The sequence below is a fragment of the Echiichthys vipera genome, assembly GCF_963691815.1.
Source record: "Echiichthys vipera genome assembly, chromosome: 3".
Lineage (NCBI taxonomy): Eukaryota > Metazoa > Chordata > Actinopteri > Perciformes > Trachinidae > Echiichthys > Echiichthys vipera.
In genome coordinates, this window is record NC_139828.1 from 31,958,456 (window position 1) to 31,986,048 (window position 27,593).

General features: G+C 41.6%; 1 protein-coding gene across 5 annotated transcripts in view; it reads right to left on the minus strand.

Moving 5' to 3' along the window:
* nfic (nuclear factor I/C) overlaps nucleotides 1–27,593 on the minus strand; it is a 75,127-nt gene that overhangs the window by 17,847 nt on the left and 29,687 nt on the right. For all 5 annotated transcript variants that reach the window (XR_014593845.1, XM_083940369.1, XM_083940370.1 and 2 more), the window contains exons 5-11: nucleotides 18,091–18,165; nucleotides 16,658–16,732; nucleotides 15,811–15,943; nucleotides 12,231–12,352; nucleotides 8,326–8,439; nucleotides 8,038–8,195; nucleotides 2,171–2,354 (exon numbers count right to left, since the gene is read on the minus strand). Coding sequence is in view for 4 of the 5 variants with exons in the window: in XM_083940369.1 (XP_083796495.1) it covers nucleotides 2,171–2,354; nucleotides 8,038–8,195; nucleotides 8,326–8,439; nucleotides 12,231–12,352; nucleotides 15,811–15,943; nucleotides 16,658–16,732; nucleotides 18,091–18,165 (861 nt within the window). In the remaining variant the exon portion in view is untranslated. The remainder of the gene's footprint in view (nucleotides 1–2,170; nucleotides 2,355–8,037; nucleotides 8,196–8,325; nucleotides 8,440–12,230; nucleotides 12,353–15,810; nucleotides 15,944–16,657; nucleotides 16,733–18,090; nucleotides 18,166–27,593) is intronic.

Below are 27,593 nucleotides of genomic sequence, written 5' to 3' on the forward strand. Positions count from 1 at the left end.
GATAATTAAATGTTAGTTTAAATTGATTTATTCAGCGATATATATTATATGTTTTATTCTCCTTTTTTAATGTCATAGAAGTTGGCTTGGCTTCTCCATTAATAATGTCAATGGTCCTAAAGATTGTAATATAAATATGTATGTCCTTATTTATGGTGGCTTTGATAATCAGAGAATGTCCTTTATTTTGAAACCAAGCAGGAAGTAGCTCTGTGTTTGTAGACATTTCTTATGATGAGTTCAGAGGAACCAAATAAGACTTACAATGGTATGGCTTTTGTTTTTTAATACTTTGTGGGTTTGTATGGCATAAACTGTATCAAACTGTGGATACACAGACAATACTCGCAGGATCAGCTCATTGTTGGACTGGTCCTTTTTGTTTTTTGATACTACTACTACTGCTACTGCTACTACTACTGCTACTACTACTACTACTACTACTAATAATAATAATAATAATAATAATAATAATACTAATAATGAAAATGACAACAATATTGAAGTTCAAATACATGTTGAATGAATAATCAAGGTAATACTCAACATTTTAGCTGTAACGTTGCCAGAGGTGGGTGTCAGTCACAGATGAGCGAGTCACAAGTTACTGAGGTGTGAATCCAGCAAGACAAGTCAAGTCAAGTCTTTTGATGATCTACTCCAGGTTCTACATTTAAAGTCATAATCCGTAAGATTTCCATCTCAGAGAATGAGTTAAAAACAAAATAATAAAACTTCATCATATGACTCTAGATGTAAATAAGCCGTCATGTTAGTGACGCTGCTGACGGCGGTTGGTCTGCCGGTGGAGCTCGTCACTAACGGTTATGCTGCGTTCCGTTGTAATCGGAAATCGTGAACTTCCAACTTCTGAGTCAGGCTTGTAGTATGGACAAAAGTGTAATAGGAACATGTGTGTGTGGATTTAAGAGGGAAACATAAAGGGGATCGACTGGAAGTAGAGAGGTGAATGTGTTTCAATATAGTTTAAAAAGAGAAAATTAAAAAAAAAAAAATGAATGAAAGTTTACACAAGAGCATGCATGTCTCTCGTCTGGATATTTCTATAATGCCTGAGTACGACATGATACAAAGTTCGCTCTAATGTGTCTGACCGGCACAGGTCCATTTCATTACAGCTGACTCACAATGTAGGATCAACAGACAAAGAAAGAAGAGCATTCAACTTCCAGTCCAAAGAAAAAGAAACAAAAAACTAGGGCTGCCCTCGACTAAGAATGTTCCTGGTCGACCAGTGGTTGTTATTCAGGTCTATCGGTCGACAAATCGTGTCATGTAAGCTCACAAGGAACTATTCAGCTCGTGAGTATCGGTTGTTGGCAACTGCAGTTAGCTCTCAGATACATGGCTACCACCTCTTCTGCTTCTTCTTCTCCTCCGGTAAAAGACGAGTTGAGTCATGTATTAAGTAAGTTTTGAGTTATGGCGTAGAAAAATGATCAGAAACAGTATGTCCCAGTGAAGATGACCGTCGACCTTTTGGACAGGAAATGTCATCGCTTCATCCTTTTATCCTTTTAGACATTTGTGTGAAATGTTGTCATAATTAACATAGGAATTGTTCAGTTTTGTGAGGTCACAGTGACCTTTGACCTCCAAAATCTACTCAGTCCAAGTGGACCCCCAACAGGGGTTCCTCAGATACCATGTTCACAAGAATGGGACATATGGACATACAGATAGACAGAAAACCCAAAAACATAACGCTTTGAGTTATCTGTGTCAAATGTCAAGTCATAAATACCAAGTCAAGTCGAGTCTTTTATCAATGTTAGTCACGCAAGACTCAAGTCTGACTCGAGCCCCCCCCCACCTCTGAAATTTAATATATACAAATAAATATACATTAATAATAAAGCCACTCTTGCTCTTTAGCTACTGCAGCTGTTGTCTTTGCTTATATTTTCTCTATTCTATGATGATGATCATCCTGTAGCTCTTTCTCCAGTGAGGAAACAGTTGGTCAGTCTGGAATACCCCCCAGGAGCCCTAACACCAATAAACCCTTTGTGTTTTTTTACTTTGATGTGTTCGTTTGTATTATAAAGGACTATAAATGATTACATATTCTATTGGAAATGTCTGTATAAACGTATACATCAATGCCACACATCAATACTGTCAAAAGAAGTGTGTTTAGAAGACTTACTGGGTGATGTTGGGGAGTTTGCTCCCCCATCAGAGGAGGTGGTAGTGGCCTTTGACTCTGCAGGCAGTGTCAGCCTGGGGAGGGAGGATGGGGGAGGAGCCAGGGATGGTGCTGGTCCTTGTGGTACCAACATCTGAGAGGAGATGTAGTGACTGGGCACTTTAACCTGGTTACTGCCATTCAGCTGGAAAAATGAGAAAGAAAGACAACCAATTAATGTCATCTTTTACATGAGCTGCGATGCTGCTTTACTTTAAACCATACAGATGGCCACTGTATAACGACCTACTGTATAGTGCCTTTTTTAATGCTTCGTTACTTTTTAGTGACAGCTTTTTACTGTTTACATCGACTATTTATTGTAAATGGCACCTTTTACTGATGCTTTTGTTATTTACACTATCCTCTTTTACTGCTGTAACACTGAACATTTCCCCACTGTGGGACTAATAAAGGATTATAATCATCATATAAACATCCAAAAGAGATGATATAAGGTGGATCCGAGACATACTGCAAAATGGGGACTACTGCAAAGAAACTACAAAAATACAAACAAAGGCAAAAACAGACTAGATTTGTATGCCTCTGCCGACCAGTGTAAGTTACAGTTTACATCCAAACTGCCCAGACTTACAGAATATACAGTATGTAGTGACAACTTTGAAGGAAATTAATATAAAACTTAGGGCTGGGACTTTAATGCTTTAATCACGATTAATTAATTACAGAAAAAATAACGCGACAAAACCAACAACAATAGCAATTTATTTTTGCACTCAGTGCAGAACTTTGCTCATTGCACTAGTTCGGCCCGGCCCATAATACTGACACACAGAATGCAACAGGAGAGAAATGAAACCGATGAGAAGCAGATGATGAGTTGTTGCTGAGTTCAGTGGGCGACATTTGATTTCTAAAAAACGACCAAGTGGAATCATGGACAAGAGCACGGCTGTGTAAGAATTCACCTTCCACCGGAGCTCTTCAGCCTCCGCTCCACCCCAATGCTGAACCTGCTGCAGCTAACGTTAGCACAGACAATGCTGAACATGCTGCAGCTAACGTAAGCACAGACAACGCTGAACATGCTGCAGCTAACATTACTAGAGACAACACTGAACATGCTGCAGCTAACATTAGCACAGACAACGCTGAACATGCTGCAGCTAACATTAGCACAGACAACACTGAACATGCTGCAGATAATGTTAGCACAGACAACGCTGAACATGCTGCAGCTAACATTAGCACAGACAACGCTGAACATGCTGCAGCTAACGTTAGCACAGACAACGCTGAACATGCTGCAGCTAACGTTAGCACAGACAAGGCTCCTAGGAGGAACTGTCATTTTCTTGAATCAACCGTACTAACCACTGTTTTTTATAAACCAAAACAAATGTGTTTCAGATGTAAAAGTTTCCAAAAAGTTAGTGCACACTGATAAAAATAAACACATTTTGTTGTTTAAATGCATTGTTGTGTGTATTCATTAATTAAGTCCTATACCAAAATCTATTTAAATTAAAAAATGTTGTTTCTAAAGTCAAATATTGATATGCGATTAATCGCGATGAATTAATTAAAAGCCTCTGATTAATTTGATATTTTTTTTAAATCGTGTCCCACCACTAATAAAAGTATTAAGTGTAATTTTTGGTAAATGCTTTACACACATGTTCAACCCGGAAGCACAGTTTGAAGAGTCAGCAGTTCAGTATCCGACCAAAGTCTCTCTGAGCTATCATCATACGTGGTACCAGAGCACCCTAGACCAAAGGTCGATGATCAATTTTGTGTTGTTCTGTATGTTTTGGACACTCGAGTGAAGAGAGGGGCAGAGCTGTCAACTGATCACCATCTGGTGATGAGTTGGGTCAGAGGATGGGGGGAGATTCTGGACAGACCAGGTTAGCCCAAACGAGTAGTGCATGTGAACTGATAACGTCTGGAGGATCCGAGAGATCTCCAACTCACACTTCCAGCGGAGCTTTTCTGGCATCCCTGTGGAGGTTGGGGGCATTGAACCGGAGTGGGCAATGTTCAAAGCTTCCATTGCTGAAGCTGCCGCGGTGAGCTGTGGCCTCAAGGTCTTAGGTGCCTCAAGGGGCGGTAACCCTCGAACACCGTGGTGGACACCGGTGGTCAGGGAAGCTGTCTGACCGAAGAAGGAGGCCTTCCGGGATATGTTATCCCAGAAGACTCCGGAGGCAGTTGCAAGGTACCGACAGGCCAGAAGGACTGCAGCCTCTGCTGTGTCAGAGGCAAAGCAGCGGGTGTGGGAGGAGTTCGGAGAAACCATGGAGAAGGACTTTCGGGCGGCACCAAGGTGCTTCTGGAAAACCATTCGACATCTCAGGAGGGGGAAACAGGGAACCATCCAAGCTGTTTACAGTAAGGACGGGACGCTGGTGACCTCAGCCAATGAGGTAATCTGGCGGTGGAAGGAGCACTTTGAGGAACTCCTTAATCCGACTAACACGCCCTCTTTTGTAGAGGCAGAGCTGGAGGCTGATGGGAGATCATTGTCAATATCTCTGGCGGAGGTCACTGAGGTAGTCAAACAACTCCACAGTGGCAAAGCCCCAGGGATTGATGAGATTCGTCTGGAAAAGCTGAAAGCTTTGGGTTTGGAGGGGCTGTCTTGGTTGACACGTCTCTTCAACATTGCGTGAAAAGGCTGGGACAGTGCCAAGGGAGTGGCAGACTGGGGTGGTGGTTCCTCTGTTTAAGAAGGGGGACCAGAGGGTGTGTGCCAATTACAGGGGTATCACACTACTCAGCCTCCCTGGTAAAGTCTACTCCAAGGTGCTGGTAAGGAGGGTTCGTCCTATAGTCGAACCTAAGATTGAAGAGGAACAATGTGGATTCCGTCCTGGACGTGGAACAACGCAAGGATCCTGGAGGGGGCCTGGGAGTATGCCCATCCAGTCTACATGTGTTTTGTGGATCTGGAGAAGGCATATCACCGGGTCCCTCGGGAGATACTGTGGGAGGTGCTGCGGGAGTATGGGGTGAGGGGGTCACTTCTGTGGGCCATCCAATCTCTGGACACCAAAAGCGAGAGCTGTGTCTGCATCCTCGGCAGTAAGTCGGATTCGTTCCCGGTGGGGGTTGGCCTCCGCCAGGGGTGAGGCTTGTCACCAATCCTGTTTGTGATTTTCATGGACAGGATATCGAGGCCTAGTCGTGGTGGGAAGGGGTTGCAGTCCGGTGGGCTGAGGATCTCGCCTCTGCTTTTTGCAGATGATGTGGTCCTGATGGCATCGTCGGTCAGTGACCTTCAGCACTCACTGGATCGGTTCACAGCCGAGTGTGAAACAGCTGGAATGAGGATCAGCACCTCTAAATCTAAGGCCATGCCTCTCAACAGGAAACCGGTGGATTGCTTACTCCAGGTAGGGAATGAGTCCTTACCCCAAGTGAAGGAGTTCAAGTACCTCGAGATCATGTTCACGAGTGAGGGAACGATGGAGCGTGAGTTTGGCCGGAGAATTGGAGTAGGGGCGGTGTTGCAGTCGCCTCAGAGAGAGAGTGAGAAGTTCAGCCATCCCCCGAGGAACTCGGAGTAGAGCCGCTGCTCCTTCGCGTTGAAAGGAGCCAGTTGAAGTGGTTCAGGACCATCTAGTAAGGATGCCCCCTGGGCGCCTCCCTAGGGAGGTGTTCCAGGCACCTCGAGCTGGGAGGAGGCCTCGGGGAAGACCCAGGACTAGGTGGAGAGATTATATCTCCACACTGGCCTGGGAACGCCTCAGGATCCCCCAGTTAGAGCTGGTTAATGTGGCCCGGGAAAGGGAAGTTTGGGGTCCCCTGCTAAAGCTGCTGCCCCAGCGACCCGACCACGGATAAGCGGTTGAAGATGAGATGAGATGAGATCTCTTCATCATTTTAGATTTAGATATTTGTGACTTTTGTCAGAATTAGCGTAGGAATTCTTGAGTTATGCACGAAAATGCATTTTGTGAGGACATAGTGACCTTGACCTTTGACCTCCAACCTCTCAAGTTCACTACCATAATGTCTATATCTATGGCGGTCTGCAACGCAGAGGCATAACAAGGAATACAACATCAATTCAAACAGGTGGGTATCTAGCAAATGAGGCAAAAAGTTTCTGTGTGTGCATGTGTGTATAATTTAATTAGTATGATCAGTTTTCTATCATGTCAGCAACTCTCACGTAAACTCAAAGTGAAATTCCGGTGTAAAATCCTTCCAGGGTCTTTTTTGGCAAATACACTCATCATATAAGCCATCAAGACAATTGTTTTTTTTAAAACAACTATTACTGGACAGTCTCTAACAGTCGAATGTGGCTAACAGTGATTAGCTCTGGGCAGTACGGTGAAGGCATTCAAACCTCTTTTTTAACCACTAATACTACTGAAAATAACAGCAAACCTCTGCAGCAGCATGAGAAGAGTCCCTACACAGAAAACAAAGCACCAACAACGTAGTTAGTGAACCCAGAGTTTATTAAAAGAGTGTTTTAAAGACTTACCTACTGGCCCCTGTACCAGCTCCTCTCATAGTAAAGTCCATTCAAGTGGATTACCAAAGTCAATCCAAAAGGAAGGAGCCCATTGGTGATTTGTTTACTGTGTACGGACTCTTCTCATGCTGCTGCAGAGGTTTGGTGTTATTTTGAGCAGTATTAGTGGTTAAAAAAGACATTTGAATGCCTTCACCATGCTGTCCCGAGCTAATCTTTGTGCATTTGACTGTTAGCGACTCCCCATGATTTCTCCGCCAATAGTTGTTAAACAAAAAAATTGTCTCGATGGCTTATTTGATGAGTGTATTTGCCGAAAAAGTCCCTGGGATGATGCCGGAATTTCCCTTTAAACTATGATTATGTGTATACAGGAACTAACAGGGAGTAGCATGCACTGCACTGCGCATGTCAAGTATGTAAGAGAAGAGCAGGTGCTAGTGACTTACATTAACACTAAGTGGTTGCATATAGTTGGATACATTAGAACCTCATGGATCTGACTTATCACAAACTCCAATCTTCACAAGTAGGAGCTGTTTGGTCTTTGCCTGACTAGCTCTATAAATGCCAACCTGCTCCACTTAAAGGAAAGCAAAGTGACAGCAACAGCAATAACAATAAAAATAAACATGAGCTGCAAATGTAATAGTTGCACTAACTGCAGGCAATCAGTGTAACAGCTGCAGTTTCTTTGTTCTTATCATTACCAGTTTCTTCTCTCTCTATTTCTTTGTGTGTTTGTATATGTGTGTGTGTGTGTGTGTGTGTGTGTGTGTGTGGGTTTCAGTAGTGATTGCTCTGCAGCCAAACTAGACGCTCATTGGATAAATGCTGGGCTTCTTCCTGCCCATCGGACGCTCAGCGTCTCTGGGGGTCTATGGGGCAGTGGGCTGGCCCGGACGCTCGGCTTCTGCATGATTATTGGATGAGCTGTCTGAGGCGGAATCATTTTTTGATTGACAGCTAAATGAGCGAATCAGCGATCTGGACGAATAAACGTCCAGCAGAGCATTTTCCAAGTTTTTCATTCTGTTGTTCTGAACTGATGAGACTTTACCGATCCCTAGAGACTCTGTCTTTGTTAAAAATAAACAAACACATTTATGATGTAGGCCAGAAAAATGAGCTTCCCCTCCTTGAAAGACCAGCAGCCGCCACTGGTGTGTTTAGGTTTTACAATTACAACTTGCTCCATTTGTTAGCTAAATGAAATATAAAAAATACTAATTATTTTGTCAAAATAACCTCCGGAATAACCTCACTCCAGACAGTAAATACTTAAATTGAAATACAAGCTGTTATCCAACTACATACGTAGTCTGTGACATATTCCTCTCAGAGCTGACCTTTTGACTGGTACTATACTCACAGAGCTAGGGGTTTGATTGGCAGGGTCACAGGCCAGTGAGACGAGATCTTTTAGGGGGTCCTGGGCCAGGTGAGGAGGGTAGCGGATTGCTCCGTGGGGGAAGTAGGATGAGGGCGGGAAATGAATAGATGAGGAGGGGTGGGGACTCCGAGACAGACCTGGACAGAAAGAGAGATGAGACACGAGAAGGGGGGAAGGAACAACATAGTGAATCACATTTTGTGCTTGTTATCTGTTATGTTGTTAAGAGTGAATACATATAAATGTATGTGTTTTTGTGTTACTGACCACTATGGACTGCTATGACTGGCCGGTGGTGCTGAGTGAAGGAGCCTAGCCTTGGTGAGTCTTCCTGGGGAGAGGGACTGTCCAGCTCTACTTTCTTCACTGGAGGAGACAGACCTAAGACAAGTAAACAAAAACACACATGCAAACATATTTATAGGTTCAACAAAAGGTGCTGGGACTCGTGTTCAGTTTAATGAGTAACGTAACAGCAGCCTTATATTTTAGTTTTCTTGTCTTTCTTCTGTCCTGTACCACCACTGCATTAGTGGCCTTGCATGCCAGTTAATCACTGTGAAACTAAAGAGGCCTCAGACTTAGAATGAAAAGAGAATCCGGACTTTTGCCTCAGCCCAATATATACCTCCAATAAACATATAATAAAACCTATTCAAATGGTGAAAAAAGAAGAGAAACATCATTTTGGATTGAACAGAACAGTAGGCCAAACTGCATATTTTTAAATGGTACTATGTTACATAGTTAGCAATATATTATCATGACAGATCAACTGTGCTGAAAGCCAGTCAATCACAACTACCCACTAGGTGATGCAATGTATTAGTTATTATTTATTGGGGAAAATACTGTATATGTACAATAAATGTCCTGTAACTACCTCAATCTGTATTTTACATGTAGAACTAGAATAGACTCGGCGCAACTACATCATCATGGCGCATTGAATTCTGGACAGTTTCTGCCATTTTCTGCCAGGCACACTGCTTTGCTTATTCATTTATTGTCAGCACACACCAAAGAAACACAGATCAGCATAGAAAAAAACTGTAATGAAACATTATCTAACAAGTGTAGTGAACGGCTCAGTGATTAGAGGCGCGAACGGTGCTCGACACACACTGACAGCATGGTCAGTCGGCACACAGGATGGTTAGCTACCATGCTAACAGTATAGATAATACACCAAACAGTGCTGTCACTTCCTGCAGTTTATTTCATTTTGTCATGTTAATTAGCGGCAATTCGCTCTCAAAATAAAAAAACAGTCAGCTAGCCAACTTGAGCTAACGTTAGCTTTGTAGAGATTGTGGGGTTTCCCTAACTGAATAAAAACCGCACATATAAATACAGAACTGCCTTGCTAGCTCAATCTGGTTGTAACTAAGATATCTGCTGAAAAAATACCTTTTCCATGGACACATTTGGTTACTATGTCTGCTAACTTCACATGGGGTCATCCCTTTGTTCCCCGGGTCCGATGTTCCTGTTTTTCCCAAAAAGGGTCCGATTCTCCACGGTCGCATAAGCATCTGCCTTCGCAGATATAATTCAGCATTTTGTTAGGCCTACTTTTTGTCCAAAAACAAAGTCAGCTGGTCTCCGGTGACATACAAAGCAGGGAGCATAGGACCCGGGGAACATACAGCTCTACTTCACATGTAAGGCTAGCTTAAGCTGAAAATAGCGTTGCATGTTCCTGTGTTTAGCTGGGGTTAGTGATAGATTTTCAGGAATAGAAATGTTTCAATACCATGTCCCCGCTGCCTAATTTTTTTCACAGGTCACACACTGTTTAACCATTTATCAAAACGATGTCGTCAAGCCTGAGCTTTCTCTATGCGGTGTATTTCCCTCTGTCGACATTCTGTCACCCAGCACTGTCTGCTCTCTACAAATTGTTGTAAAGTCATGTTTTAGGACGAAGACGGCAAGTAAAGCTGCGCCTGAGCCACTCTGCTTCTTAATTTATCTTCATTTATCAATGGTGACATGAACTGAATGCTATTTGAACTTATATTTAACATCTACTGCAGATAAACTAACATGGAGCTGTGTATGCTGGCCTGCATTGCTGTTGCTGCATCTTGTGTGCTCATATACGCATATGCACAGCAGCAGAGCTGTCACTATTAAGAAGTCAACACCCACTTGACTGCTCACAGACACCACACCAATCCCCTTGTCCCGCCCTGACCTCAACCCCGTCATTCTTCAGTATAATAGGATGAATCATTTGCGTTGGTTGGCTTGAATTAGTGTAGAGTGTCTGGGTAGACGTCAGTTCATGTTTTGGCACAAGCTGTTATGCCTTGTCTCTGTAAATTATAGCACAGTTATTTCTTACATAAAAGTTGAATTTCTATTCTGAACAAGGGTTGTTATTGTTGTAGAATTCCACTTTCCTGGCAGGGATGCAAAGCTACACACTCAACTTGATATATGTTCCTGCATTAAATACTGTATGACCCCATCAGTTCTGTCTCTTTTTCAGTATTTTGAGTAGTTACCCATGACAAAAGAGGCAAACTCTCTGGGTTGGTGGAGAAGCATGTGGTCAAAGTTATTCATTAGTGTATTTCAAATGATTTGCAAATTGCTTCTGTGAAGTGAGACTTTTTACTGAACTTTGTCACAAGACGAACCTGACGTCATGAGAGGTGACTGCTGGAAACAACAACGATGGCAGCTCCTAACCAAGTTATCTCAGATGCTGCAATGGCATCGGTTTTATCAGAACTGGAGAGTCTTTCTTCACTGAAAGAAGAGAACGACACTGAGGGCTTATCTAATGGAAAAGATGTTTTCTCTCTTATCCAGATTGACTTTGGCGAGAGTTTAATAGACTTATGGTCACCTGCCAGGTATGTTTTGAAAGTACCTAGCCTTTCCCAATCTGTTTCACCTTCAACCATCTGATGAGTCAGGTTAATAAATACCCACCTGTTTCCTATCTTATACTGTGCCTTTGCATTTGCCTGCATCCCTGTCACTCGCTGGGGCTTAGACTGCTGTCAAGGTGTAGGAAAATATACCGACAACTTCAAACTACAGTCGGAGCTCCAGCAGGAGATGGAGAGATTTGCACATGAAAAGCAGTGGCTCTTTCCGGTCAACAAGTTAGCAACCGATTCACAGCCTCCATGTCGTCAGTTAAGGGAATCTTAACTTAAGCCGGCTACATGTGGAAAAAGGAGCTAAATCTCACATTTTGCATTTTCATAAATAGAATAAGGCTTTCATAAATGTCTAAATTGTTTTCAGACAGCTTTCAGTGGTTTACCTAAAATGTCTAAAACGCTTTCACAACAGGGATAGGTGCAGAAAAAAGGAGGAGCGGTCACTCAGCTGTTTTCCCCTTAACTGCTGACACGGAGGCGACAGCTCACTGGCCGCTTATGGGATGGTGGATTATTACGTTTGTATAACCATAGTATGTGGTGGGCAGCATGGCGGGACTAGGCAAAACACAGGTGGGAAAAAAAATAACAGACGTGTGCATCACTTTTAAGTGTCCTCTAGAAACCCTGTTGGGTTGCACTTTATTTGCAGCACTTTTTCTTAATGTGTGGTGGTATTTGCAGCATGTTTCCTAAACGCTGCACACGTGTTGTCCAAATGATAAAGATGTTGCAGTGCTGTGAGCTCTCAGGGCCACCGTGGGTTGATGTTTTATGATATAATGGGGGTTGATGTTTTATGATATAATACAACATGAGGATACTATGTATAACAAAAGAGAATACAATCATGCATATCTTCGCCTACTTTGAATTTTGTTTCAGATGTTTGTTAACTCCCCATAAAGGTGATGCACATTTTTTAATACAATGGCAGACAAACTTAAGGATCCCAAACACCGGGACATCTATAAGAATAAACAGGATAAAGAAGAGTCTAATGTTGTCTTTTATTCACTAAGTGCTTTGCATACTAGAGTCATAATAAGCCCATTTTATTTATATAGCTCAATATCACCTTACAGGGCTTTGTATAGCACAGGACACCTTCTGTCCTCTGACCCTCCTTGAGAGGGTGTTAAACAAAGCTGGCAGATAATGATTTCAGTATCTAAGTATTCAGTCGTGCTCATGCTTGAGTGATAAGTGTTATTGTGATGTCCTAGTACAGACACTGGACACTACACATCTTCATTCTTATTCTGTTACCTCCTTCCATGTCATCAGTCCAGTTCCTGGAGCTGCTGGCAGGAGAGGAAGGTGAGTGGTAATACTCCCCTCCTGGACTGTCAGCCTCTTCCTCCATAGAGCCAGACTTATGACGCTTACTCCTGCAGACACATACACAAACACTCAGACATCTAGGATCATGGCTTCATGGTTTCATAGTGCACTGTGCAACATCATAGAAGCAGGGAGCTAGACCATATAGGTCCACTAGCTCAAAGGGCTTCAGTAACCAGAGCGAAAAAAGTTGGAGGGTAAAGAGTGAATGGCCTTCTGTGAATATAAATGATTTATCTATAATAGCTGACATCTATGCAAAGAGATTGTTGTCCATAAGTAAAGCTTCAGAGTTGTTAAATCTATTACATCCCATTGGAAAGGACTAGTTCAGCACTTTAGTTTTACACTTCCATAGCATTGGGGGACTCACAAAAGACATAATTTAAACAAGAATGGCTGAAGTTGAAGCAGCGGAGACCAAATTTTCTGGGAAAAGGGTCCAACATTTCCCATAATGTCAACATCTTTCACATTGTCAGTTTGTACCGCAGGAACAAAATGTATTTCTAGTCTCCGAGAAGTTAGGATTAACCATGGCCAGTAAACTGACTGAAGTGATTATTATCAGCTATCAGTGACGCTGGTTTTGTTTTCCCCTTGTGAGTCTGTGTGTGCATGTATGCGTGTATCATCTATCTTTGTGAGGAACAAAGCTTGTAAGTATTTTCCCTACCGAAAGAGGACATTTTTGAATAGTGAGGACATGACCTGTTTGAGGGTAAAGACTGTTTTAAGGTTCAGGTTAGAATGAGCTTTAGTTCTATGAGTATCCTCACAAATAGGCAAGCACAAGAATGTGTGTGGTGTGTGTATACGTGTGTGTGTTTGTGTGTCTGTGTGTGTGTGTGTGTGTGTGTGTGTGTGTGTGTGTGTGTGTGCGTGCGTGCGTGCGTGCGTGTCCAGGGTATATGCAGAAACCCTAAAGTCAAATTGATAACCTTTAAGACATTTTTGATTCAGACTGTCATCATACATCAGCACAAACAGCACAGCCTCACTGCCCATGCTATTAACAAGCTGTTCTTAAAAGTAAGGGGATAAGGTCAGACTATGTAGCACAGCGAGTCCATTATATCCAATTAGAGCAGCTACAAAGGCCATGGGTCCGAATGTTATGATTACATCAGTAGCACAGAGGCGGGCTTAGCTGACATTTTTTTATTGATTTTTGCAGACCAGAACACAGAGACAGGTAAACACATGTACAGTATGTCTGCTTTAAAGTGAGAAAAGAAAACAACAGACAAAAACAGAAAAACCCTAACATGAATCCTGCTATCCCTCCCAACGACCCACGTCAGACACACAGACAGTTTACAATAAAAAACAAACAAGCAACCGAATAACATGTAACATGAGTAGATAAAGTAAAAGAAAAACCATTATAACTAGTAGCAAAAATGATTTATGTAATTCAAGAAAGAGAAAGACAACAAAAATAAGGGGGGTCTCTCTCCTTCCAGCACTAGGAAGTGTCCTCAGCATCGTCAGGAGTAGGGCTTAGCTGACATCTAAAATCTGAATGAACATGAAAGCTGTACAAATAGTCTCTCATTTATCTACACTGTGTTCAGACATGGAAAATAAAGCAGTTGTGTTGACACTGAAACTTGTGTAGGTCTACTTTTGTTACACACAGAAAACTGATCAGGAATCAGTAACAAAATTGATAAAGAATCTGGCCGATAACGAAAATAGACACCAGCATCAGTGTCAATAAAACTATTATTAAGTGCCATCTCTACAGAGGTACAGTTGAGGCTAGTCCTCACACTGGTAACTGATATCTGGCTGTTATTGGGGCAGACTGTAGCTATGGCTGTTTATGACCATGGCCTGGTTACAGCTAGAAATTGGCATTGTGTGGCTGTGGATGTAGCTATATTATGCTACATTAGTTAATGCGTGTAAGCATTGTGTATCCTGTCATTCAGTGGTACGCTACCTGAGAGTAAGTGAGAGTGTGAATTGTATTTATTCTTTTTTTTGAGGTGGAAAGTAACCATAATGAAATACAGACTAAATAAAACGTTTCAGTGTCTCTCAAGATCTTGTAATTGATGCTTCATTAAAGTTTTCCGCCGCAAAATCCTCCCATGGTCTTTTTGGGCACTTACATTCATCAAATAAGCCATGGAGACTATTTTTTTCCTGTAACAACTATTAACATAGGAATCCGGGAGAGACGCTAACAGCCGGACGTGGCTAACAGTGATTAGCAGGGGGCAGTACGTTGAAGGAATTCAAACATCTTTTTTAACCACTAATACTGCTCAAAACAACAGCAAACCTCTGCAGCAGCATGAGAAGAGTCCCTACACAAGTATCGCAGTTTGGTACCCAGCCCTCATAATACTTCATCATCATATATCATAACAAGAGCACCACACTACACAATGCACTGACTGAACCACATTATGATCGTCCAACACCAGTATCTAGTGGAGGCTGGTTGCATGTGACTGTAATAGAAAGTGTTAAAGTGACACTGACTGTCCTGTTGGATGGCAATCACTACCACGTGTGTATTCACAGTGTGTGAGTCCATGATTTTCCTGCATGGGAGATTTACATATGCACAAAAAGAGCAGACCATGACTCACTGAACACAAGCCCAATTCTTCATGCCTTCACTTGATCCTTACTGACACACCCATGCTGCAGCTCTCCTCCCATTTCACCGCAAGTTCAAGTTTAACAACCTATGACCTGACATAACAGGAAACATGGGGACATGTCTGGGCAGCAACAGCACTTTGAGACGAAAAAACTAAATACTGAATAGAACAAGTCAAATGAGATCACAGATTGCATATGGATGTTATTCTCTCACTATCTTTGACTATCTCCTTCATACTTCTAATCTAAACACTTACCTACAATACTAGGTGCATGGCACCTCTGTGGCCAGCCATGCTGTCTTTGTTCACTCCAACTGTATCAAGTGAATTCACCTACCCACCCACCAATCCATCCATCCATTCATCCCTCCATTCATTCATCTACCCACCCATCCATCCATCCATCCACCCATCCATCCACCCATCCATCCATCCATCCATCCATCTACCCACCCATCCATCCATCCATCTACCCACCCATCCATTCATCCATCCATTCATCCATCCATCCATCATCCATTCATCAATCCATCCACCCACCTGTCCACCCATCCATCCACCCATCTAACCATCCACCCATTCATCCATCCATCATCCATCCATCTTCCCATCATCCATCCATCCATCCATCATCCATCCATCCATCCATCCATCCATCCACCCATCATCCATCTTAACTTGGGTCTAACTATGCTTAGTGTAAGGTCATGGTATGAGGGGACATTAGTCATGAAATAATTGTTAGTACTGGGATTAGGTTAAGATTCATTAACAAAGCCAGTTGTGTACTTTCTTATGTTCTGATGACAAACGTTAATAAAAGGCAGTCATTGCAGATGTACAGCAATTTGCAGTGAGAGTGTGTTTGTGTGTGTGCTTACCCGCTGGATGAGGTGCTGGCCAGTGATCGTCTGAGGCTGACTGGCTGGTTGACAGACTGGTTGAGGTCGTAGGCCAGATGACCCTGGAGCTCCCCCATAGAGAAACTAGGTCCTACTCCTGTGACTACTGGAGCTACAAACACACACATTGTGGTTATGAAGAACATATAGGTTCATAAAAAATGTCACACAGCACATAATACTCATCAGATATCATAACTAGCAGGGTTGGAGGCTAAATCTGCTGTATATCTTAACTGCAAAGTGTGAAGCAGATCAAATATTCATTATCCTGATAACAAATAAACTTTGCATCAATCCAACAGCAGCCAATCAGGTCATAGAGTAGCAGGGAAATGACACTACATTGGTGAAGGATGCACAATGGCTTGTTTATGACACCAAGGACCTGATTTGGCTTTACATTTCATGATGTCAAAAATGTAATGCTAACCTGGAATGTCATGTGTGTCTGGTGCAAGCCAACGTATTTCTTCATTGTTTATTAATTTTAACTTTCACTGAGGTGGTACACATGGTATATATGTGTTTATATCATTCTAATGGCAAGTCTTATGGCATTAATTACCAGCCTCGCCTTGACTGGCATGCAAGTAGTGTTCACAACACCCTGGTCATAATGAGGACTAGGAAACGCCCCGAGGGGAACTTGATGGCTAAAGCCCTGTACTGTTAATGCACAGTATTCTTAAATGCTCCATGGCCAACTCTGCAATCATACATGCAATCATACAATCACTTGACATGTTCAATGTAACTGAAAGTCATAAAGAGTTAGTGGTAGTAGGTTGGGTAAAGGCTAAAGCTAAGGGCAAATTAGACTTACTTCTTGACACCTGGACCAGCTCAGTGACACTGAAGACTCCTGATGTCACAAAACTGTCCTGGAACTCTGGACCATCTGTGAAAACACAACAGCGTTTGAACACTAATGATGTGTGTGTGTGTGTGTGTGTGTGTGTGTGTGTGTGTGTGTGTGTGTGTGTGTGTGTGTGTTTGTGTGTGTTTGTGTGTGTGTGTGTGAGAGAGAGAGAGAGAGAGTCTAGCTCAGAGGAATCTGTGGAATCTTTATGTTGTGTTTTCCCTTTACCTTTGCTCTCATTCTTTCAGTGTGTTGCTTCAGTTCTGCATTTAATTTTCATCATATTGCTGCATTCCTAAGCACTGGGACATGGGACTTATCCTACCTGGAGTTTACTCGCTCCGACTTCAGAGCGTTCCAGACAATTGAAGTTGAACATAAACAGAAAACATGGATGACCGCCATCAAATACGTCAATTAACATCTTGTCCAGCACCTGATAACATTGGTTGACACTAGAGCGGTTTTCAGCTAAAACATCTTCATCAACTGATCTGAGCCGTGTATGTAAAGGCTCTGCGTATGGATATGAAATGGAACTGGGTATTATGTTATAAAAGTGCGTTTCATTTTGCTGTGACACAAAACATAAAACATTAATGTGAAAAGAAAACATAGTAAATTAGAAAAGTCTGCAAACTAATGCAGCCTATATTACATATATGGTCAAACTTAATATATATATTATATATATTCCTGCTAAGAGATTATAACAACATATTTTCACGCCAGAATATTCAAAATAAGTTATTTTAAATTGCAGTGTTTAATACAACACTACACGCATTGAAGTAGAATTTATAGCCTATTCTTTGAAGTTTTATCTCTCACGACTTTTGTCTCCACGGGCGCTGCCTCCGACCTCCCACGGCACTGGAACGCAGCATTTTTTACACCTGGTGTAAAGCGGTGCACAATGTCTCAACCACAACACACCCATGATTATTGAAGGGACTAAATACAACCCCTTTGCCCCATGCCCCTCACTTTGAGCGCAGCATATTCATCATCTGACTAGCAAGAGTGGAGTTGGACACACCCTAAATGCTCTTGTGCCATGCACTTTAAAACATGTGTTATAGATTGTTTAAATAGGGCCCTTGGTATTACCTTAATCAATCACATCAAACCAAGCCGACAGCCTATTCATGTATTAGGTCAGTCCCATAGGCAGACAGTCTGGCTGCACAAGTTAACATTCTGCTATAAGACAGCAGAAGGGGAGGACAATGACAGCCGGTGTGTTGGTGGGCCCGACTATGGATTAGGTAAATGAAAATAAAGGGAAGCTGGCTTTCACACAGATAAAAATGATCATACATGATGCAGGTGCCCATACATTACAGAATCGACTTATGTAAGCAGTTTCCTCTGTAATGAAAGATCCTTTACATTACCCATGGTGGCTGTTCGACTGTCCTCCTGATCAGAACCCACTCCTGTACGACTGGGACTGCTGCTCTGCTCTGCCTCTGGAGAGAGAGAGAGAGAGAGAGAGAGAGAGAGAGGAAGACACACACAAAGAGAGAGACAGAGACAGAGAGAGATTTATCAATAAGACAGTTACCAGATCAACAGTCACTAAAAGGAGGGCTGAATTCAGCTGATGGATGTAAACAGGTCTGCAGTGGATTCACCCACTGCCCCACATCCATCAGGGTCTCTCCAGCTGCTCATGATGTTAGCCAGTGTGGCTTATACAGTTCAGTCCATACAGTACATACTTGGTTATCATCATTAAAGGGACAATGATGTGGGTTGGTGTTGTACACAGTTGATGCCAGTAGAGGGCAGGGTTTAGTAATACATTTTGATACTATGGCTCTCTTTTTTTTGTCGTTTATTATTAAAAATATATATTATGATATATACATTTTCCTTTATGATTGTCTTTTTACACACACACACAGTTTACATTAATTTCACATAGGTACACTGTTTCATATTTTAAAGTAAACATTTAAGTTCATTTTCTGCACTGCTCACAGATACTTAATCCTTGAAAACATTAAAACTTTTATACTCATTTTATATATTTTCTGTTCGTCTGCTACACATCCCCAAAAGCAAAAATAAAACATGCCCACAAACCGTCTATACATCACACACTACAGGAAAGACCTCTCACCCACAAGCATCCACAAAACACAAAATCTGTATACATGGCAGTCATACAAAAACCAAGCATAGTTGTCTCACACAAATACAGCAACATTCTTTCTACACAAATACAGCCCCTGAAACAAAAACCAAAGAGCGATTTATCATTCAGATTGAAATAAAACATGATCTTCAATCAAAAAGTCCAAATAAAAACCCCCACACTCATACATGTTCTTAAACACTTGCTCTCTTATATCCAGGGGCAGAGTGGCCATCGGGAAAACCAGGAGATTTCCCGGTTGGCTAGTGGCCAATAAGCTCAAGTGAACCTGCCGGCAGACTGCCCCGAATAGCCGTGTAATGTTCATGACCGGCCCATTTAGTTAAAACTCTTCAGAACCAAACACGTTTCTCTGAAAATCTCAGAAATCTCTATAAACCGTAGACACAGAGAGTCCAACCGCTATATATATCACTTGTGTCTCTACATCTCACTCATGGTTGCTACAGTGTCACACTCACTCTCATTAATCCAGCCTACTGATTTTTGTTTAGTAACTAGTGCTGCAGGTGAGTCGACAGGAAAACGGTTAGCTCAAGCTTTGACATTGTTGAGAATTAGCAAAACATTTGAGCTGAGTTCTTTATAGTTCCTCCTCAGTGGGGCAGTGTCATCATATCACGATCTGCACCGCTAGTATTACACACACACACACACACACACACACACACACACACTCACACACACGCATGCACACACACACACACACACACGCATGCACGCACACACGCATGCACGCACGCACACACACAGAGACACACACACGCACGCATGCACACACACAGAGACACACGCACTCACGCATGCACGCACAAACGCACACACAGACACACACACACACACACACACAGGAGGGGATGGGTTGGGCCCGTTGTGGGCCGGTGCAGTCAGAATTGTCCCTCGGATTTTTGTGCCCCACTCCGCCCCTTCCACCATCTAGTGTCTCAAGATCGTAGTCACAACAACAAAACATAATTCCAGCAGTCGGGTTGCCAGGTTTGGTGCAGAGTGTGTCAGTGATCAGCCTGCTCCATGTCAGTTATGAATCAAACAGGGGAAACCATTCATTTGGACTAATCAATGAATTTACAACAGTATTTAACGTTAGCCAGTCTTCAGCTGAAGTCTTTCTATGAGTGCTGTGGAATCCATTAGCTAGCTCTCAACTCAACATGATTCTTGTTTCTGTAGCAACAACAGACAACCCTGGCAACCAGCAACGCCCAACGCTATTGGCTGCTACAGTGGAAACAGAACTGACACAAAGTCATTGTTAAACCTGTCATATAAAAAGTAAAATAGTAAATATATTTTTTATGGGAAAGCAATACTTTGTTCTATACCCCTCAAAACGACCAGTGAGTGAATTATTAAAAAAAATATATAAAGCATTTAATAAAGATTCTACATATTCAACCTTTAAGCAATATCACACTGTGTGAAGCTGTTAGTTAACAACTGATGTAATGTTAATTAACAGTTATTAGAACACCTGTGCAGCGGAGTGATAATGACTGTAAAATATCACAGTGCTGTATATCTGCACTCATGGAATGTCTCTTGTCCAATCAAATTACTTGGTCGGAACTAACTGTTATAGTATAGTTACATAAAACTATCACCATGACCGCCCAAGCTCCGGTGAAATCACCCGCCTCCTACAACGACAGTGCAGTGAACAATACAAGACTGTAGGACAGAGAACATACAGGAGACTCCATATATGTGGCACCTACAAGTAGAACAAGTGTTCAAGGATTCAACGCCAGAGCCAACCAATAAGCCTTTGGTTCAGTTAGGTCTCAGTCAGTTGTGTCTGTGCAAGGTTACACTGCTGCTGAGTGATATTGTCAGCAGTTTGTGGAGGTGACAATTCAGGAAACTAGTTAAGTATTTGTGAGTTTGCAGCTCAACCAGATGGAAAAAGATGATTTTAAACACATCAACAGTTCAGTCACACAACTTCTGTTTGAAATGTTTATTGCAACAGCAGAACATAGAGTCTGGCATCTAGACTCCGACCTCATCACTCCCTACAGATAGTTTAGATGAGATACTGGGGAGTGATGATTGAATATATTCCCCCGTCGGAGCCTGCGGGTGGATGCTGGGGTGGAGGTGAGGCTGAAGAGCAGGCAACTATGCTGGTGCCCTGCATCAGAATTGGCAAGGCGGAGGGAGGGACGGGACATTTTTGCAGCTTAATAGACCGCCAGATTAAGAGGGTATGTTTATGGAAGCTGATGTGGAGTGAGGTGAACCACGTGAGTATGAAGCAGTTTGACTCCAGCTGACTGCCTGAACTACGTGGATCACAGGCATCGCTCCATTAAACACTGTGACTTTGTTTTTTACAAAGTGAAAAAAGTTTGTATTTGGACTATAGTCCACTAACTCAGGGGTCAGCAAACTTTAGTAGCAGAAAACATTGATAAACTGAGGCTAATACAGTCTATTGAGTCTATATTAGCTTATAGAAATGACCAATAAGTCTTAATGGGCATTCATTAATATTATGTTTGTCGCCATTTTTATGGCCCTGTTTTTGACATATTTTTCTGAACTATCTCGGTTTTGTTTTTGAAGTAGATGTTTGATATTTGAATTAACCAGTGTTGTGCCTGAACGCGTTCATTGAATGATAGTTAATGAACTCATTCATATTTTGGGTGAACGTGAACTGAACGTACTGTATTCTGCCTGGTGAACATTACTGTGCACGTGTTCATTCTGTGAACGACGCTCTCTCAGGTTAACTTTGTTCAGTAGGGCCTCTATAGAGCCTTCCAGGCAAAAACCAGGCAAAAACACACCGTAAACAGACCTTAACATGGAGCGGAAAAACACCCAATCTGGCAACAGCAGCTGCCAGTGTCACACCCCTGCACGTGTCATCAAAACAAAACACAGCATGGAGGCTACAGCAACGCGTAGGTGACAAAGGAGGCGTTGTATTCTTGGTTAAATGAGTTTTATGACAAGGTCGGTGAGGATGGGAACAATCTTATATTTCTGTGAAAACGTTGCCCGCCGGCTTTCAAAAAAAAATAAAATCTGCTCTTAAGTCACATCAACAGCAAACCTGAAACGGCACTTTGAACTGAAGCACCCGGCATTTAAAGGTATGAGCAAGCAAATAAAAATATCAAAAGACATTCAAGACAGTTCCTCGACCCAAATCCCATTAACTATATACAGCCACAGCAGAATGACCTGGTGGTGCAGTCGGAGCCGTGCAGCCTTTGAGTAAAGTGGAAAGCACAGCTTTCATAAAATTCATTTCAAGTTCAACCTTAATTTCCTACCTCAGTCTGGTTCCTGGTTTTACTACTCATGTAACTTGTTTGTTGAAAGTGGATTCCAGTTTTTCCTTTTTACTATGCACTGAAATGGAAAACTATTAAAATTGAAAAACATTTGCACCTTAAGGATTACTGTCCTGTGCTTCTCTTTATAATTCCTCATTAAAAAAAGAACATTCAAGCAGCTGTTTTCCTCATGGTTTTGAGAATACACTGTAGGTGTGAAAACTGCACCTGCTGGTGTGTGGACTGAATGGACAGCAGCAAAGTGTTAAAGCAACAATGTGGAAATGCTGTCCCCTCAGTTCTAATGTAAACCCTGGATGGATAAGGATTCAAAATTGGATATGAAGATGAAACCTGACACATACTTTAGTGTTATAACTGATAAAATAATTGCTGTCTGTGGCTCTATACAGACTGTGGCAATTATTATGAAAAAATAGCTTGCAGCAACATATTGAAGAAAAGAACTGTGAACTAGCTCATTTAAAAATTTGTGAACTGAACTTTGAAGTAGTTCATGTAGAAAATGGACTTTCCCAACACCGGAATGAACGATTCCTTTATGTAGTCAGCGTTCATGAACAGCTGTTCGTGCCTTTCCACACCTTTAAGTTGGAATCCACCAATTCAGTTGACGTATTGTATATGAAGTCGCCGGATCTCGTTCACCTTCTACGGCGAGCAGAAGATCTGGCCACCTGTTGCATGATGGACACAGCCCAGCGAGTTGACTGACCGCTCAACGTATTTGAATCTGCCTCAACATGACAGGATTTCTGCTTTAGGTTTTGTGAATGGAGAATGGAAGAATCACTTTAGGCCTACAAAAATGAAAAATAAAAATGTTGAGAAAATTATTATTAATTTCCATTTTTGTCAAAGCCACAGGGAGCCACTGGAGAGTTGCTGCAGAGCTGCAGGTTACCTCGCCCTGCTCTAACTAAACATGCCAGGAAGTAGCTGGTTTACTTTATGCTGACTGTTACTAATAACAACAAAACTGTTTTAGTCAGTTTAACTGTATTGTAAGAAACTTAATTACATGTTTTATGCATATTTACATGTTTCAAAGTTTAGTGCAATGGTTCTGTTAGAAACTAGAAGTCTTTTAGAGCTTTTGTGTGTTGCTGAGTTGAAGCTGTCTCTCTAACCACAATACTAAAACTGCAGTCCTGACCTCAGTACATCCTGCTGCAAAACCTCTTTTCTGTTGTCCTGGCTGGCTGTTGATCATGTTTATTCTGCAGTCAGTTGATATTTTATGACCCAGTGCTGTTGTATCTGTTCTGTTCTGGCTCATCAAACTGCTGCCTCACTGCGTTAGTAAGTGAGACTCCCACATCTCCTGAAGCCACAATATAAAAACCAGATGTGAACGCTGCGTTCTTTCAGCTGTTTTTGGACTCAACTCATAGCTGCATTAAACATATTTATACAAATGGTTTCAACTGACCAATGAGAAAGAAGAACTCAGTTGGGAAGTTCTCCGATAACTTCTGTGTTATGAACAGCAGCTCTGAGGAACGATTCAAAAACATCCACAGCCCTGTGAGAATCTCTTACAACCATTTGCCATTACAAAAAGTAGCTTCCTGAAGATTCTCTTCCTATAATTCAGATATGGATTATCACGGCTCCAACAGGATGATTCCAAAGAAGGCTGGGCCAAATGGAAAACATCAAGTCATTTTGAACAAGTAACTTTGATACTGGTCTCTGTTGATTTTTTTGTTTTGAGAGCAAATTGCCGCACAATATGAATATATTTTGATAATGTCTTTTATTTTTTTGGGAACTGTTGTATAATCACTTATTACGCTAGACAGTGTGCTTTACCATGATTGTTAGCACTTCAATGACACTTATGGATAACAATCACTGTAAACACACCCTCATTACTGCTTAATTATACAACACGTGCGAGGGTGCTCAAATCAGCACACCGTGCTTATCAGTTCAAATATTACTCCACTATGTCCATGGCAACATTATAAGTCAGAAACCAGTAGGTCATAATATACATTAAAAAATGGATGGTTTTTGTTTATTTTGATTTATAAACCAGCACATTCTGACAACAATTCTGATGAAAATATAATCATTTACATTGATGACCCTAACGTTTGGTAATGCCCCATGGTTGAGACAAGAGTTCAGTTCCAAGTAGAGGAACTACTAGGCTAGAATTCAGTATAATTTGGTGTGGATCATCCTGGTCCCACATGGATGAACCCTGATATTTTCATTTCTTCCATAGTGTCAACATCAGAGCCTTCTGTCATGGTGGCAGCATGGCTCCAAGGATGGAAACGTCTGTTGGTTGCTTTTGGATGTGCCTGTACAGTAGATGCCTCAGGATTTGCACAAATCTATTCTTCTCCATAAATAATGCATACTTAAACATTTCATCGGCTTTTTCTTGCACCACCTTCAGGCCAGAATATCCCATGATCTGATTTACAGATGGTCATGGCATTTCCTGAGCACTCATGCTCCCCAAAGGAGGATCCCTTCTGGACAAAGTATGAATCATAGAAAAAAAGAATTATCCATACATTGCTTTTTCCAACCAACATTTTCATATTGCAGGGTATAATGGACATCGCAGCTTCTAGGTTATGCTAATACAAATAATAGATTAAATATTTAATCTTTTTAAATATAAGCATTTGTGGAATATGTTAAGGTAGCTGAGAATGTACTTATCATGCAATCCTGCCCCCTTTAAAACTCAAGGTCCCCAAGTCCAAAATGTACAAATTGTACAATTCAGAAACTGCAGGGAGTTGGTTGGGTAGGAGGTGGGTGTAGGAAGCACAGGACTTTGGCACTGGAACCAGGGTTAGTCCCCTCCCGTCCAAAATCTAAGAGAAGAACTGCCAAACTGAAAAATGTGGTAATGAAATAGTTGTTGAAAAAGAGTTACACTAATCCTTGCCCCTTCTGCAGCATGAATACTTCTCCATCCTTTTCTAGGTCAAACTAGGTCAAGGTCAAACATCAAACATTTCCCTGAACCTCTCAAAAGCCGTCCACCTCCCTCTGTTCACTCACTCCTCCTGTCATGTGCTCTGCTGCCTTTCCTCTTGTTTTTGCTCTCAGCTCCTGTGATGTGGAATGGGGGATTTATCCCTAAATGTTCCCGGTTCCAAAAATACAGCATATAATATTTAAGCCTTTCTCTCTTGTCTCTTTAACTGCCCTTACACAACGGTATAACATTTCAGACTTATTGGACCAAGCTTAGCTTTAAAACAAGTGATTATCAGTGTCCATAAAATCTATAACCCTGCAGGCCCAGGATCAATAATGCAAGTCAGAGACAGTAAAAGTTATAATATGTAACATTTCTGCATCTCCAAACACTGTTGAGTAAAGTGGAAAGCTTTACGTTTGGTTGCCTGTCAGTGGTGTCATGTAACTTTTACCCCTCTAGTTTCTGGAGAAACACAGTGCACAGAACAGTAATCTAGATTTTTTTTTTCTTTCTGCCAAACAGAATTTTTCTTTAATTAGTTGCCACTGTGCAACACTTTAATCCAATAGAAAGTTTACTACTACTACGATGATGAGTGGCCCAGGAAAATGCCTAAATCATACAGTAACATTATAAGGATGTAACAACAATAATTAACACGCTCATAAAGTGATTTTCTGTACGATTGTTTTGAGCATGGATGACAACACTGAGCTACCCCACAATTAAGTTCTCAAAATAGCTACAGGAGCTGTGTGGGGAGTTGTTCATCTAATAGTAAATTAATTCCTTGGACCTGTTCTACTCTGCTTGTAATAACATCGTAACTACTGTCATTGGCTGTAACATTCGTCTTTATGCGGATTGCGTTATTTTGTATGGTATCTCTAACTCTGTAACTTCTGCGTCAGGATCCCAGTCCTGCCGGTCCTTCCCTTCTCCATTTTGTGCTTGTGATTGTCTCCCTCTGTCTTTTCTTCCCTGCATGTGTCTCCCCTCTCTGTGTTTATTTGTCTGGAGCTGAAGGCGTGGTTCTGCCCAGCTGTAGCTGATTCCACTAATCACCTCCCCTGCAGTATAAAGAGCCGGATGTGGGACACATTCGGCACCAGACCGTTTCTTCATTTACGTGGTACCGTGTCTCGTTGGTTGTTTCTTTTCGTTTTAGTTTGCCAAGATCCCGTTCCCTCGTCTACATCCCCGACTGTTTATCTGCTACCCGTTCGTGTCTACCCGTGATCATTTCGTCGTCATTTGTTTTGTACCCTTTCCCTGGACCCTAAACCGTTTCCCCCTGTTCACTGGACACTCTTGTTTATGTTTTGTTCATTAAATACTTGTTTAAATCGTATTCTGTTCCCGTGTCTGCATTTGCTCTCAATAAGCACAAACTAGTTCTTAATGCAGGTAAAACCAAATTTATGCTTTTCACCAAATCAAAAAATATCACTTACAATAATCAAATTATCTCCACTAATAATGCTACAACTATTGAGTCTCTGAGCACAAACATCTTTGGATCAATTGGAATTTGGATCGATGACAAACTTACTTTCAAACATCATGTGTCAAATCTGGTGACAAAACCAAAACAAAAAATAGGTTTCCTTTAGAGAATCAAATCATCCTTTGCTCTTCACTACAGGAAGAAACATATTGAGGCAACTTTTACGTCAGTTTGAGATTATGGAGACATTTTATACATGCATGCATCAGCTACAACTCTACACCCACTTGACACTGTGTATCACTCAGCCCTGAGGGTTATTATAGGCAACAGCCACAACAATCACTGTGACCTGTATTCTAAAGTTGAATGGCCCCCGCTTTCTAACAGGCGTGGTAGACACTGGATTTCATTTGTTTAAATGCAAGTCTCCATCGTACACGCTCAAAGGATTGGATCACACTGCAGGTTCCCAAATATTGGAAAATCTTACTTTTCTTACTGTGCACCTGCAACAATCCACCTGAAACGTACCACACTCTTATCATTAGGACAATTTAAATCCCTAACTACATCTTATTTTAATTCCAACTGCTCCTTTTTTTTAACTAGATTTCTCTATTTTCATTGTTCTGTGTCACTTTACTTGTTCTGATTTTGGATTTGCTCATGTATTTTTTTAAAGTTTTATGTTTTGTCTTGTTCTCAAATGTGTTGTGTTTTGTCTCGGCTATATTGCAAATGAGGTTGCTCCTTAATATATTCCCCAGTTTAAATAAAGGTTATAAATAAATCAATTATTTGAACCAAACCGCAGTTGGTGATTGTTGTTGAAGTGAAAAGACTCACTAGGATGGGTTAGGTGCGTTTTATTTTATTGCTGTCAAGTTTGACTCTGTTTTGATGAGCTAACAAGGTTATTAAGCTAATAAAGCTAAGCTTCGGTTTGGTGAAAGAGAGAAACTTGAATTCAGAAGACAGCTGTATTTTTCTGTGTAATAAGG